Genomic DNA, 16,410 nt, shown 5'->3' with positions numbered 1-16,410 from the left:
TTTCTCAGTAGCCTTTACCTTCATAATTGTAGAAGCCAAATTAAAATTTTGTGATGGCCTCTTCACATTAGTGTCCTAACTGAAGGGCAAGATAGGATTGTGGCTGAACTGGCAAGAATATGTATTTAACAATGTGCCATCTATTTCTCATGTTTTAAAAATATTCATGCTAAAGGATGACACATTGAAGTGAGGGTGAAATTTTGCAGCCAATAGATAGATGTGTTTCTCATTTTGCAGTGGTGATGCAAATCGTCAGGTAACTCATTCCCTGTCCTTGGGCAGCGGCCGAGAAATTGCTGTGTGACTGTAGTGAGAATGCGCTCGGTATTTGAGTCACTGAATTCAGTTGCATTTTACTCTGTGCTAGCTAATCTGACATTTCAGTGTTTCCTGTGGAGATTTTGATGTTTGCATTCCGATGCTAAAGCCATCAGCTTTTAGCAAAGTTTGATATTGGAAATGGCTAATATCATTTGAAAAAAAAGATTTTGTTTTACTACCTCTCCAACACCCCAAATTGAAGATTCCATCTGCTATTTTATCTCTTATGAAGGATTACATTTCTTAGTTCAGTATCAGCAAAAAATTCTCTCCTGATAAACTGACATCTTTCGGTTAGGTAATGAGTATACGTAAGTCAGCCTGACCTTTTCTCTGTCATTCGTATCAAGAAGACAAGGGCCAAGTTTTATGCTTCACTCTTCACCCTGATAGCTTTCCATAGCCCACACCATCAAATCTTGGCGTTTTTTATAGACATAGTTTCAATGTCTATCAGTTCTGGTAAATCCATATTTTTGTGGGGACTAAATTGGATATAAAGAATGATTGATAAAAAGGCAGTTTTTCATACAACCTAGTAAACCATTTTTGAAATTCATTGGAAAAAGAATAGAACAGTCTAGACAATTCTGAAAAAGGAATAATGAGGAAGGAACTTGTCCTAATAGATGTCATTAAGGCAATTTTAGTTAACACAGAGCAGCATTGAATATATTGTGCTTTTTGAAATTATTTTCATATAACTATATTGGCATCCTTCTGATAGTCCTCCAAGTGAGAGTTACTGGTGTCTTCACAGATTTCTTTGTAAGGTAGAACCTGAAGTATAAGGTTTTACTCATTTCTTTTGCCTCAAGGTACAGGCCATACCTGACCCAGCAGTTCCTCCTTGGTGGATGTTCCCAGAGAACCCTGTTTGTCAAAAGGCAAGGTAGCACTAGTTTGACTCCTTGGTTTAGCTCATTATCTACACTCTGGCATCTATCTCCCCTCTAGGAATAACTTTCCAGGGAGTTTACCGAAAACTTGGTTCATTTTAACCCAGGAAATGCTTCTCCTCTCTGCAAATATGAATCCTATGCTGGATACTTCAGCCTTCATGCCACTTACTTTAGTTTAGAACGGTAGAGAAAGCCCTTAGTTTAGGGATCTTGGGCAGAATCTTATAAATAACATTCATTTTAGTCGCCATCCCTTGTGCTGGGATGTGGAAACTGAGACACAGACAGATTGTTTTATTGAATTGAGTCTCTTCAGTAGTGTTGTTCACACGAATTCCTGGGTAAGCTTTAATTGCAACTTACTGAAATCAGAATATTTCTGGTGGTGGTTTTTTCTTCTTTTTTTTAGATCTGATCAGTAGGCTCTATGAGGGGAGGGATTACGTCCTGTTTACTGTTGTATCCTCAGGAGCTGACAGGTGCCTAGCACAGAGTGGGTGCTCCATACATACTATTCACCTGACTGACTTTTGTCCATCTGCCTGACCATGCAGGAATCCTCACACTTCTTTCTCAGACATGGCCTTTATTTCGAACTGCCTTATCATATCTTAGATAAGAATGTTAGGAACATCTTGTGTTTCTTTCCTCTAGTTGATACAGATCCAAAAAATTTCTATCAACCAGTTTGTCTAGTGGTAAGATCTCTACGTTGTTCCTTTTTTTAACTAGAGAGAATTATTCCTCAATTAAGAAAAATTCATATCAGTTATCTGTTTCATTTTTGTTATTTTCTAAGAAAGGCATATTCTTTTTTTTTTTTTTAAAGGTAATCAGTTATTTAATTAGATTATTAGGACATTTAAAACACCAATTTGTGAGGATAAATTCCATTTGTCAGGGCAAACACAGATCGCAGGTAGCCCTGAAGCTGAGGAATGGCTTTGATTTTTGGTAAAATTTGTGAGTCCACAGCTTTCTGATCAATCTTGCGCTGCTCTGTAATCTCGTATTTCTCTTTTTCTGTGTCGAAGATCTCACCTTCCTGGTGTCTGGGCTTCCGCAGCTGCTTCTTCTTGAAGTAAGCATCAGTAAGATGTTTTGGGATTTTTACATTGCTGATACCAATTTTGGTTGAGGTGGCAATGACAAATTTCTGGTGCGTTCTTCGCAGAGGAACTCGATTGAGGACCAGAGGTCCAGTCACAAGTAACAAGCCACTAGCCAGCTGCTTCAGGAAAACCACCCTCTTGCCCCTGTGGCGTCCAGTGAGGATGATCAGAATGGTCCCAGGGGTAATGCTGGCTCGCAGTTTTCTCACATGCTGACTAAAGGGTTTTTTGCCGTGGCTCAACAGCTTTCGAGGCACATCTTCAGTAGGATAATACCTAGGCATTTTGCGAAGTTTAACCACCCGGGTACCGCCGTTTTTGTCACCACCAACTGGTTTTGTAACAGTTGCGAGAACCTTCTCCTTCTTTTTCTTTTCAACCTTGGATTTAGCCGCTGAGTACTTCCTCTTGTACATGGCCTTTCTGGAATACATAGCAGATCGGGAATACCTGCCAATTCCTCTGACAAGAACAGGATTGCGGCTGCAATGGGGCTTCCCCTTCTTGGGCTTTTTAGCCTTAAGGTTACCCTTTTTCACTTTGCTACCAGCATCAGCCTTCTTGGCTTCAGGTTTCTTCTCTTTAGTATCCGGCTTCTCAACTTTTTCACCCGCCATCCCTGTAGGTGTTGACTGGATGCCCTCTAGGTTCAGATGGCGAAGGATTGGGAGTGCTGAACTCGAGTCTTGCAGAGAGGCCTACAGTTCTTCTTTTTTTTTTGAGACGGAGTTTCGCTCTTGTTGCCCAGGCTGGAGTGCAATGGCGCGATCTCGGCTCACCACAACCTCCACCTCCTGGGTTCAGGCAATTCTCCTGCCTCAGCCTCCTGAGTAGCTGGGATTACAGGCGCGCACCACCATGCCCAGCTAATTTTTTGTATTTTTAGTAGAGACGGGGTTTCACCACGTTGACCAGGATGGTCTCGATCTCTTGACCTCGTGATCCACCCGCCTCGGCCTCCCAAAGTGCTGGGATTACAGGCGTGAGCCACCGCGCCCAGCCAGAAAGGCATATTCTTAAAAGTTGACTTTTAAGGACATTAGAATTATGCTAAAAATAATCCTTTTTCTTAATCCTAAGAGTAAGTAATAACCCTCTAATTCTCAGTTTCTTTGCCAATTAAAAAAAATGTGTAAAACCTGGGATATATTTGAAAGTATTTTATGGTCAGTATGGTGTTTACAATTGTCATTGCTCTATAATTGGCTTACCCTTTTGCTTTTGTTTGCTTATAGTTTAAATATTTTCTACTCCAGTTTTAAAATACTGATGAGAATAGTGAAAACTAAATGTAATGCAGTTTCCATGTGTTATCTGGCTATTCTATGGGATTTTAAAAATTGAGCTTCTTTTAATAGTATTGGAAAGCCCATGTAAAAGGAGTTAAAAGAAAAAAAAATTGGGTTTTTAAAATTTAGTTTTTATTCTTATCAGGTTTATATGTGTGTACATTACAAGTCGAATAGTTGTACAAATTACTATGTAAAACAGCAGACATCCATGCACTCCTTAAAAAGGATCACTGGCTGGGTGTGATAGCTCACACCTATAATCCCAGAACTTTGGGAGGTCGAGGTGGGTGGATCATGAGGTCAGGAGTTTGAGACCAGCCTGTTTAACATGGTGAAACCCCATTTCTACTAAAGATACAAAAAAAAAATGGTGAAACCCCATCTCTACTAAAAATACAAAAATTAGCCAGGCGTGGTGGCGGGCACCCGTAATCCCAGCTACTCAGGAGGCTGAGGCAGGAGAATCGCTGGAACCTGGGAGGTGGAGGTTGCAGTGAGCCAAGATTGCGCCATTGCAGTTCAGCCTAGGTGAGAGGTGGCGACTCCATCTTAAAAAAACAAAGCGATCACTTACTACTGTTAACTGGTAAGTTTTATTTACTTTCATGGCTCTGAATGATACACTTCTGTTGCTGTCACTTGATATTTCATTTTTCGGGATTTTTTGTTGACCTCTATAGAAGATGAGAATTTAGCTCTTTTCACTCCTGCGCATACTTGTCTCTCCTTTTTCTCTATAAAGTGTTATCATAATCTTAGCTCAGTATTCAGGGTTTACTTTGTTATGACTGCATAAAGGCTATTCACTGGTGAGCCATGTAGAGAACAATGATTACCTTGTCTTTTCTACACAAGGTAATCATGTCTTGTCAGACGATAAAAATTGTTGTTATGCATGCACCCACATTTGCAATTAGTTTTTCTTCATGCCACTTAGTAATTCAATCTCAAAATTGCAAATGTTCCTTCAGCTGTGTAAATCTCTTCTCAGTACATGAAACTCATTGGAAATTCCTTCAGTTTTATCTTGTTGAAGAAATCTTCCCTGAAGCCTTCTGACATGACTTTCCCATCTGCTGCACAACTGCCACTTTGTTCTTTCGCCATCATCTTCTCTCATGTTAAATGTTAAATTCTGGGTTTTTGTTTTGTTTTGTTTTTTTGCTTTTGCTTTTTTGTTTTTTGTTTTTTTTTTTAGTTTGAGACAGAGTGTCACTCTGTTGCCCAGGCTGGAATGCAATGGTGCAAAATCGGCTCACTACAACCTCCACCTTCCAGGTGTAAGCGATTCTTATGACTCAGACTCCCAAGTAGCTGAGACTGCAGGCGTGTGCCACCATGCCCAGCTAATTTTTGTATCTTTAGTAGAGACAGGGTTTCACCATGTTGGCCAGGCTGGTCTTAAACTCCTGGCCTCAGGTGTTCCACCCTCCTTAGCTGGGATTACAGGCGTGAGCCACAATTCCAGGCCTCTCATGTTAAATTCTGTTGTAGACTTTGTTGGTTCAGTTGTTCAATTTGGTAGAAGACCTCTTTTGGTAGACTTGGGGGAGTGGGGCGCATATATATGAGTGGTATATGTTTTTCAAAGACTACACTGGGTAGTTTGGTTGCATTGACTACATTAATAAGTTGAGAGAGAATTTTTGAGGCATTTCTCCATTATAAGTCCCATTATTTGTTTGTTTGTTTTTTGAAATGAAGTCTACCTCTGTCACCCAGGCCGGAGTTCAGTGGTGCTATCTCAGCTCACTGCAACCTCCGCCTCTTGGGTTCAAGCAATTCTCTTGCCTTAGCCTCCCAAGTAGCTGGGATTACAGGCGCCCACCATCACACCTGGCTAATTTTTGTATTTTCAGTGGACACAGAGTTTTGCCATGTTGGCCAGGCTGGTCTTGAGCTCCTGACTTCAAGTGATCCACCCGCCTTGGCCTCCCAAAGTGCTGGGTTTATAGGCATGAGCCACCATACTCGGCCTGGGTCCCACTGATATTATTTAGCCTAGTACCACTCTGATTCTTGATCCTCAGTATGCAACCTGTTTTTTTATTTTTGAAAAGTTATAGGGTCTTTTCATTGTCCATGGTGTTCAGAAATTTTATAAAGATGAGCTTGGAGCAGATGTCTTTGTTATCGTCGTAGTTATTTGGTACCCTTTCAATCTCAAAACTTGGTTCTTTCAGGTCTGGGAAGAGAGAGAGAGAGAGAGAGTGAGTGTGTGTGGTTTAATTGATGATTTCCTCTGTTCGTTCTTCTGTAATTGAGCTTTCTAGAAGAAGTCTTAATATTTGGATATTGGACTTCCCGGACTCATCCTCTACTTTTCTACTGTTGTAATCTTTTTTCCTTTAATCTCCATTTCTTAGTCTTTTGCTTCCACTTTCTGGGAAATTTTTTTTTCTTTCTTTCTTTCTTTTTTTTTTATTTGTTTTGAGACAGAGTCTCCTTCTGTCGCCCAGACTGGAGTGCAGTGGCATGATCTCAGCTCACTGCAACCTCTGCCTCCTGATTCACGCGTTTCTCCTGCCTCAGCCTTCCGAGTAGTTGGGATTACAGGCGCCTGCCACCACACCCAGCTAATTTTTGTATTTTTAGTAGAGACGAGATTTGACCATGTTGTTGGCCAGGCTTCTCTCGAACTCCTGACCTCAGGTGATCCACCCGCCTTGGCCTCCCAAAGTGCTGGGATTACAGGCATGAGCCACTGCACCCTGCCTCCGAGGGATTTTCTTAACTTGATACTTTATTTATTTTTATTTTTTTAGTTGATTAAAAGTTTTTATTTAATGTTGGTAACGAACAAAAGATTGATAAGTACTGTGACAGGGTGGAGGCTGAACAAAAATGAACTAGAAGATACATAGCAACAGAAAAATCACCTCAAGAAATGCTTTCCCCAATATGAAATTTGGTTAAGGTTTAATTAGATAAATATGAATACTTTGATTTTTAAATCATACAAGTGTGACATCATATTTTTGCCAGTATAAATCTTCAGTGGATCAAATTACTTGTGGTAATCATGGAATCTCCCTGGTAACTTTTAGTTGACAAACTGTACAACAAATAGCATATAGCTATTTTTCTTGGACACTTATTATTTGGGTATTATATAGTTGGTAGGAGAGATTGTTTCTCTACTTATATTATTGGTTCTGTAATGAGACTACAATATTAAAAATTGTAGAAAAAATAGCTGAGTGTGGTGATACACACCTATAGTCCCAGCTACTTGGGAGTTTGAGGTTGCCTGAGCCCGGGAGTTTGAGAACCACCTGGGCAGCATAACAAGGCTGCATCTGATTTATGTATTTATTTTTAAAAATTATACTAAGTTCTGGGGTACATATGCAGAACGTGCAGGTTTGTTACATAGGTATAACGTGCTATGGTGGTTTAACTCGATCTTTTAAATGTTCTTTTGAGGTTTCTCTTTCTGCTATTTAATTCTTTAATTCCCAAGAACTTTATTTTATTTGCTGAATTTCCTCCTTCAATAAAAATGCAGCTGGGCACGGTGACTCATGCCTGTAATCCCAGCACTTTGGGAGGCTGAGGTGAGCAGATCACCTGAGGTCAGGAGTTTGAGAGCAGCATGGCCAACATGGTGAAACCCCATCTCTACTAAAAATACAAAAGTTAGCTGAGTGTGGTGGCACATGCCTGTAATCTCAGGTACTCGGGAGGCTGAGGTAGGAGAATACTTGAACCCAGGAGGCAGAGGTTGCAGTTAGCTGAGATCGAGCCACTGTACTCCAGCCTGGGTGACAGAAGGAGATTCTATCTCCTATATATATATATCTGTATATTTTATAACACACTGTAGATATTTTTATGTAATACAAACATGCCACAAGTTCATATTTGAAACCAGCAACTCCAGTGCCACACTTAAGATTACATTCTCATCTTCCACATTTCTGTAACTGATTATTCAACAGGAGGAAACTGTCAGCCATTATTTCGATATATTTAAGCAATTGCTCAAGCCTAGAATACCCAGAAAGTAGTAGTTTTAAACTGCTATTCCATGCCACTGCAAAAAGTAAATCTACTGTAGTTCCATACTTGTTTATAGTTCTTTTTTAGATAACATTTACATTAAACGGGCCAGACGTGGTGGCTCATGCCTGCAATCCCAGCACATTGGGAGGTCAAGGTGGGTGGATCACGAGGTCAAGAGATCGAGGCCATCCTGGCCAACATGGTGAAACCCCATCTCTACTAAAAATATAAAAATTAGTTGGGAGTGGTGGTGTGCACCTTTAGTCCCAGCTAGTAGGGAGGCTGAGACAGGAGAATTGCTTGAACCCGGGAGGCAGAGATTGCAGTGAGCCGAGGTCACGCCACTGAACTCCAGCCTGGCAACAGTGTAAGACTCCGTCTCAAAAAAAAAAAAAAAAAAGAATTTACATTAAATGAAATACACATATCCTATGTGCACACTTTTAGGAGTTTTGATATACACAGACCTATTAACTCATACTTCTATAAAGATATAAAACATTTCCATCAACACCAGAAAGTTCTCTCATGCTTTCTCTTAGTCATAGAGATAATTTGAAAGCAATGTACACATGGATATTTTGAGAGTAACAGACTCAGAAAAAAACATTTTTAAGGTATTTTCTGTTATAAATCCCTTTTTATGCATTTACTTGGGAGACACCACTCATTTAATTTTTTCTTCAGTTATTTCTAGATAACAGACGAATGCTTTTTCAGTGCTGAAAATGCCAATGCTCACTTCAAGGCTAAAGCAAGTTGGCTCTGTGTGTGTGTACAAATATAAATGCATACATCTTTCTCATCTGTTGGCAGGGATGGGGGCCAGTGAAAAGGGGCAGTGTGGATAGTACCCAAAGGTGTATTAGGAATCTTATTTCATGTCAATCAGTATTTTCCTATGTAATTAAAAAAAAAAGTTTTCCCTAAAGATTGGATGAGTCTATAGGGAGTCACTTAGATAATAAGAAACAGTATAGTCTTTCATTGTAAAGTAAGCTTGGGAAAAGATACCTAGTGTTGGTTATTTCCAGTTTTCCCATGGAATTGGGTAAAGCACCTACTGGAACTTTAAGCCCCACTTGATACAGCCCTATTTCCTTTTTGAAGCATCTAAGAGGGAGTGATTCAGAGACTGGATGATTATCTGAGATCACGATTAGCCTTCTGAAAAGTGTGTCCATTCCTTTCCATGTCTGCATGAATAGTGATCCATAGGTAAAGTGCCCAAATTATGAAATGAATATTTTTAGTGAAATTTGTTTAGAACACCAAGTGAATATTCTTACTCAGAAGTAAGGAAAAGACTTAACTTGAAAAACAGCTCTATAATTAAGAAAGCCGGATTATCTTAACATTGCTAATGCAATATACCCTTAGATCTCCCCCTTTGGATCTAGTCATAAAAGTAAGCTAATTATGTCACATTAGAAGCTTCACCTATTTTGATATTTTTTCTTTATTTCATCATCTTTAGGAATAAAATATAATAAATGGTTGTTTTCCAGATCTTTTAGCTCAGTTTCTCCCTGGCATCATTACGTAGATAGGAAGTCAGTGGCTAGAATTTAAGTCTGTATAAATTTCCCTAGTGCTGCCTCTGTGCCTTTTGGATACTATATAGTTTAGTCAGTCCAAGGGTAATGCTAGCACTCTAGGATTACATGTTAGCTTGACTTGTTCCTTGACATGAATTATTGGCAAGTGGTTGCTCAGTCTCACTAGAGAAGAAGAGCCTATGGGAAGAGGTATAGCCTTAGTTCTGGTATAGCTCAATGCTTCCATTTATTTTTAATGCAACCTGCTGCCAACTAGCCTGTCACTTCTCTTCCAAATTCAGCAGATCCCTGAGAATTTCTAAACCAGAGTATCATGGGTTACAATCTACATGGATGTTGGGCATTCAGTAAATATCTGTCTAAAAGAATTGCTTCATAGATTTTGTGAAGGTTGTCGGAAAGTGTAATTTTGTTGTGAGGGTTACAATGGGGTCCAATTTGCACATGTTCTTAAGGAATGTCACAGCAGTCTACCTAGTGGCCTGTTAGCTTCAGATTCCCAAAGCTTTTCAATAGAACTGTGAATGACAATGAAGCCTATTGTCATATTACTAGACACTGGCATTAAAAAGAGGGAGGGAAAGGCAGCCCCCTCAATAATCCCTGGAGAGAAAGCCTCAAGAAGACAGAGCAGCTCAGCCTGAAGTGAGGATGGAAGGGAGAGGCCTCCGGAAAATTAGGTCAAATTCTCTTTTAATTATGCTGGGCCCTTGAATTTTCATATTGCTTGTGAGGCCGTGTTACAAAGGATTTGTTCGAAAACATCAAACTGAGACTTCTCATTGAATTCTTTTACTTTTAAAATACATATATGCTCTCAGCTACTTGGGAAAATAAAATAAAATACATATATGCAGTTGTTCTTTCCATAGTCAAATGGTTAATTTTATTTTCTCTAAATTGGTAACAAAAGAAATAATTGTGAAAGTACATCCATAGACCAATATATATATTCAGCTGTTCCGAATATAGTAAATTAGCTATTCTGTATCAGCCAAATGTTGTCAGAATAAATAGGCTAGGCATTAATCATTTATGAAGAGTGCTTAAATTTTGACTTTTGGATGAAAAAGTATTGAATGTCCTTGACATTTAATATATTTTAAAAAACCTATCACTTCATTTGGGGAGAAAAGGTGAAAGTAGAGAAGGTCTTCTTAACAATGGATATTTAATTAAGCTCTGTGGTCCAAGAACAGAATTGAATATCGTGGTTTACAGTGGAATTTGAAGCCTTACTTCATCAAGTGCTGAGCTTTGCTTAGGTTTGAATGTCAAATCAGGTGAAATTTGTTTTACCTAGTTTCCATTTAAAGCTCCATTTCACCCCTTGCAGCTTTGTTTGATCCTCTTGTTCAGCCTCCTTTGGCTGTGTGTCTTGTGTGATTGAAAACATCTTGGGCGTTATGGAGACCACCAGAATGACAGGAAACAATTTTGCAGGCTTTACTCTTTTTTCTGAATCTAAATTTTTTCATTTTCAACTCCAAAATATGTGGTTTCAGAGTATCTGAGGCCTTTATACTTCAGTAGTGTTGAGGGAAGTCTGTCTAGAAGGTCCTTAAAGGTAGCTCTGCTTTTGAATGTTCTTTGATGAATCCTGTGAGATTGAGGATTCAAAATCTTGGTTTTGTCAGTTCCCTTGGGTAGTCTGACCCTAAAGAAAAGTAGACTGTGTTGGGCAAACTTACACCTCTTATTAAAATCATGTTGCTATTTATTCATTTAAGACAGAATCTCTCTGTGTTGCCAAGGCTGGAGTACAGTGGCACAATCTTGGCTCACTGCAGCCTTCACCTCCCAGGTTCAAGCAATTCTCCTGCCTCAGCCTCCCGAGTAGCTGGAATTGCAGGCATCTGCCACCACACCTGGGTAATTTCTATATTTTTAGTAGAGACAGGATTTCACCATGTTGGTCAGGCTGGTCTTGGACTCCTGACCTCAAGCAATCCACTCGCTTCAGCCTCCCAAAGTGCTGGGATTACAGGCATGAGCCACCACACCCCATATTGATACTTAGAGTCTGAAGTGTTGTATGTTGTACTCAGGACAATGCTTTCTTAATATTGAGGCATCTTGGAGATGCAAATCAATCAGGAAATTGTTTGTTGGACCAGGATTTAAGGAATATATTATCTAGGCTATAATGAACAACCCATTTCCACTATAGGAAATGCAGGTTTTTAGTGATTAAATGGCAATGGAATTTTATTGTGACTCGAGATCTTGGTTCTAGTTTTACTTCTGCTACTACCTGTGCTACCTTAGCAACACTTGCATCTTTTTTGGCCATGGACCCCTCATCTGAAAAATGATTCCTCAGCAGGTAGAAGAAAGTGACCTAGAGTCTATGAGCCTAGGATGCAGATTTTCCTTGTCTTACTAGTCCTTAATGCCTGTAACAAATCCCATTTCTCGTTTAGATGCTTTCCACTTTCTGCTTTTCTATTTCATTACAGTAAAATGGTAGATTCATAGGTTAAAAGCTATTTTAAGGATCAGTCCAACACAGTATGTTGGGAGAAGATCTTGACCTGTGTGTCATGGAGTGTATGTTGTTTGCTGAGAGGCAATGGCGAGGAACACCAAGCCATTGCCAGGCAGAAAACTGCTAGAAAAGTAAGTAATATGTACCGGTCATGCACTAGTTAAACCAGTTCCCAACACACAGGATATATGACCTTGTCCCCATTGCTGACTCGGAAAGAGTGCTTTCTAGCTTATTTCTATTTTAGTAGTGAACAGGCACTATCTGCCTGTTTAGTCTGTCTTTATTCTATGAAGGAACACTGAGTATTTGCTTATTAAAAATAATCACTTGTTCACAAAGAATAAATACATGGGTCAGAGTTTGCTCTAGGCTTTTCAGCTGGGAAATGCTGTCAGCCCCCTGATGTCCCACTCTGATCCCACTTTTGTACTCTATCTTTGTGTCTGTTTCTTAATTCCTTCAGCAGTGCCTGGGTTGGGGTCTCCACGACTGAGCTGGTCTTGGCACAGTCACCCATCTGATGCTCTGGGGAGCCCACACTGACCTAAATGGGGTTAGCTCTTTAGGAATGAAACATTGCTTTAGGTAATTGGATATTCCTGGATTTCTGTCAGCTAGTGGTAGGAATAGGTCTGAGAGGGGACTGAGAAAAACCCTGGTTCCTAAAGTTAGCTTTGAGAACAAGATCTAGTTAGGATGAGCTAGAATTGAGAGGCCTCCAGCTCTCCATGGGGTGACTTGAACAAGTTTTTACTGTATCTTTTTTTAAAAAAAATTTTCTCAGTTTTTGTGGGTAAATAATAGGTGTATATATTTGTGGGGTACATGAGATATTTTGATACAGGCATGCAACATGTAATCACATCAGAATAAATGGGGTATCCATCCCTTCAAGTATTGGTTCTTTGTGTTATAAACAACCCAGTTATACTCTTTTAAATTGTTATTGACTATAGTCACCCTGTTGTGCTATCAAATACTAGGTCTTATTCTTTCTTTCTTTCTTTTTTTTTGGTACCTGTTAACCATTCACCCTCCCTATCCTATCCCTATTACACCACCACCACCCCACCTCTGGTAACCATCCTTTTACACTTTCTCTCTCCATAAGTTCAGTTGTTTTAATTTTAGCTCCCACAAATAAATGATAACATGCAAAGTTTGTCTCTTTGTGCCTGGCTAATTTCACTTAACATAATGATCTACAGTTTTATTCATGTTGCAAATGACGAGATCTCATTCTTTTTTTACGGCTGAATAGTGTTCTGCTGTGTATATGTACCATACTTTCTTTATTCATCTGTTGATGAACACTCAGGTTGCTTACAAATCTTGGCTATTGTGAACAGTGCTGCAGTAAACATGGGAGTGCAGATATCACTTTGATACTGATTTCCTTTCTTTTGGGTATATACCTAGCAGTAGGATTGCTGGATTATATGCTAGCTTTATTTTTAGTTTTTTGAGGAACCTCCAAACTGTTAGTGGTGGTACTAATTTACATTCCTGCCAACAATGTATAAGGGTTCCCTCTCTCCACATCTTCGCCAACATTTGTTATTTCCTTTTGTATATAAGCTATTTTAACTGGGGTGAGATGATATCTCATTGTTAGTTTTGATTTGCATTTCTCTAATGATCCATTATGTTGATAGATATTTGCCATTTGTATATCTTTTTTTGAGAAATGTCTATTCAGATCTTTTGCCCATTTTTTAATTGGATTCTTAGATATTTTTCTTAGAGAGTTGTTCAAGTCCTTAATATATTCTGGTTATTAATCCCTTGTCAGATGGGTAGTTTGCAGATATTTTCCTCCCACTGCACAGATTGACTCTTCACTTTGTTGTTTGTTTTCTTTGCTGTGCAGAAGCTTTTTAACTTGGTGTGATTCCATTTGTCCATTTTTGCTTTGGTTGCCTGTGCTTGTGGGGTATTACTTAAGAAATCTTTGCCCACTCCAGTGAGAGTTTTTCCCCAATGTTTTCTTGTAGTAGTTTCGTAGTTCAAGTCTTAGATTTAAGTCTTTAATTCATTTTTATTTGACTTTTGTATACGTCAAGAAATAGAGGTTAAGTTTCATTCGTCTGCATATAGGTATCCAGTTTCTCAGTACCATTTATTGAAGAAACTGTCTTTTCCCCAGAGCATGTTCTTAGCACCTGTGTTGAAAATGAGTTCATTGTGTGTGGATTTGTTTCTGGGTTCTCTATTCTGTTCCATTGGTCTATGTGTCTTTTTATGCCAGTATTACGCTGTTTTGGTTTTGATAGCTCTGTAATATAATTTGAACTCAGATAATGTGATTCCTCCACTTTTGTTCTTTTTGCTTAATTAAGATAGCTTTGGCTATTTTAGGTCTTTTGTGGTTCCATATAAATTTTAGGATTGTTTTTTCTATTTCTGTGAAGAATGCCGTTGGCATTTTGATAGGGATTACATTGATCTGTAGATTGCATTGGTAAGTATGGGCATTTTAACAATATTCTTCTAATCAATGAACATGGAATATATTTTATTTTTTTTTGGTTTCCTTTTCAATTTCTTGCATCTATGATTTATAGTTTTCATTGTAGGAATCTTTTACTCCTTTGGTTAATTCCTAGATATTTGATTTTATCTGTGGCTGTTGTAAATGGGATTACTTTTTTATTTCTTTTTTCAGATTGTTCACTGTTGGTAGAGACAAATGCTACTGATTTTTGAATGTTGATTTTGTATCCTGCAACTTTTTGAAATTTATCAGTTCTAATAGTTTTTTGGTGGAGTCTGTAGGTTTTTCCAGATACAAAATTATATCATTTGCAAGTAAGGGTAATTTGACTTCTTCCTTTCTAATTTGGATGTCCTTTATTTAATTCTCTGGTTTGATTGTTCTAGCTAGGACTTTCCATACTATGTTGAATAACAGTGGTGAAAGTGGGCATCCTTGTTGTATTCCAGATCTTCAAGGAAAGGCTTTCAGTTTTTCCCCATTCAGTATGATACTAGCTGTGGGCCTGTTGTATACGGCTTTTATTATGTTGAGGTAAGTTCCTTCTCTACCCAGTTTTTCAAGAATTTTTATCATGAAAGGATGTTCAATTTTATCAAGTGGTTTTTCAGTGTTCGTTGAAATGATCATATGGTTTTTGTCCTTCATTCTGGTGATGCAATGTTTGCATTGATTGATTTGCTTATGTCAAACCATGGTTCCATCCTTGGGTTAAAACCTACCTGATCATGGCGAATGTCCTTTTTAATGTGTTCTAGATTTGGTTTGCTAATATTTTGTTGAGGAATTTTGCATCAATGTTCATCAGGGCTATTGACCTACAGTTTTCTTCTTTTGATGTGTCTTCATCTGGTTTTGGTATTAAGGTAATACCAGCCTTCTAGAATAAGTTTGGAAATATTCCCTCATCCTCTATTTTTCACAAGTTCGAATAAGATTGATATTAGTTCTTTTTTAAATGTTTGGTATAATTCAGCAGTGAAGGCATTGGGCTCTTGGGCTTTTCTTTGCTGGGGGACTTTATTACAGCTTCGATCTCGTTACTTCTTATTGGTCTGTTAAGGTTTTGTATTTCTTCATGGTTCAATCTTGGTAGGTTGTATGTGTTCTTTGACCCCCCTTGTCATTCAGGAGCATATTGTTTAATGTAAATTTGTTTGTATAGTTTTCAAAATTCACCTTGCTATTGATTTCTAATTTTATTCTATTGGTAGCCAGAGAAAATAACTGATATTATTTCAATGTTTTGAATGTTTTAAGACATGTTTTGTGACCTGACATATGATCTGTCCTTGAGAATTATCCATGTGCTGAGGAGACGATTGTGTATTCTATAGCCATTGGATGAAATGTTCTGTAAATATCTATTAGGTCCATTTCGTCCATAGTGCAGATTAAATCTAATGTTTCTTGATTGATATATTTCTTGATCGGTTTTCTGTCTGGATGATCTTTCCATAGGTGAAAGTATGGTGTTGAAGTCTCCAGCTATTGTTTTGGGACCTCTTTTTTGCTTTTCTTTTTTTGCTCCAATAGTATTTGCTTTATATATTGGGAAGATCCAGTGTTGGGTGCATAAATATTTATAATTGTTATATCCTCTTGCTGAATTGAGTCCTATCTCATATGAGACATAATATTACCTATTCTAGGGTAGTGACTTTCTTGTCTCTTACAGTTTTTGTCTTGAAATCTATTTTTTTTTCATGTAATTACTCCTTTTTATGGGAGGGGGCGGGGGGGTTCCATTATCATGGAATATCTTTTTTTCATCCCTTTATGTTCACTCTATGAACATAAACGGTTTTTTTTGTTTGTTTGTTTGTTTTGAGATGGAGTTTCACTCTTGTTGCTCAGGCTGGAGTACAATGGCATGATCTCAGCTCACCGCAACCTTCGCCTCCCAGGTTCAAGCGATTCTCCTGCCTTAGCCTCCCGAATAGCTGGGATTACAGGCATGTACCACCACACCTGGCTAATTTTGTATTTTTAATAGAGACGATGTTTCTCCATGTTGGTCAGGCTGGTCTCCAACTGCTGACCTCAGGTAATCTGCCTGCCTCTGCCTCCCAAAGTGCTTGGATTACCAGGTGTGAGCCACAGTGCCCGGCCAGTCTATGTGTGTTTTTATTGGTGATTTATGTTTCTTGTGGTACTAGATAATTGGGCCTTGTTTTTTGTTTTTGTTTTTGTTTTTAAAATCCATTTAGCCACTCTATGTCTTTTGATTG

The 16,410-nt window shown here is 38.6% G+C and overlaps 2 protein-coding genes across 3 annotated transcripts in view; one reads left to right on the top strand and one right to left on the bottom strand.

Annotated features, from left to right (window-relative positions):
• Positions 1 to 16,410, top strand: part of MCUB (mitochondrial calcium uniporter dominant negative subunit beta) — a 128,932-nt gene that overhangs the window by 22,021 nt on the left and 90,501 nt on the right. The gene's annotated exons all lie outside the window — the stretch shown is intronic.
• Positions 2,055 to 2,973, bottom strand: LOC135277753 (large ribosomal subunit protein eL6-like). Its single transcript, XM_064383741.1, has one exon. It carries the CDS (start codon positions 2,953 to 2,955, stop codon positions 2,089 to 2,091), a length of 867 nt encoding a protein of 288 aa, XP_064239811.1. The 5' UTR covers positions 2,956 to 2,973; the 3' UTR covers positions 2,055 to 2,088.

This window comes from Aotus nancymaae, unplaced genomic scaffold (genome assembly GCF_030222135.1).
Source record: "Aotus nancymaae isolate 86718 unplaced genomic scaffold, 86718_ANA_hifiasm-v0.15.2.pri h1tg000033l, whole genome shotgun sequence".
In the NCBI taxonomy this organism is placed as follows: Eukaryota; Metazoa; Chordata; class Mammalia; order Primates; family Aotidae; genus Aotus; species Aotus nancymaae.
The sequence above is the reverse complement of the archived record's forward strand: the minus strand, read 5'-3'. Positions and strand labels throughout refer to the sequence as shown.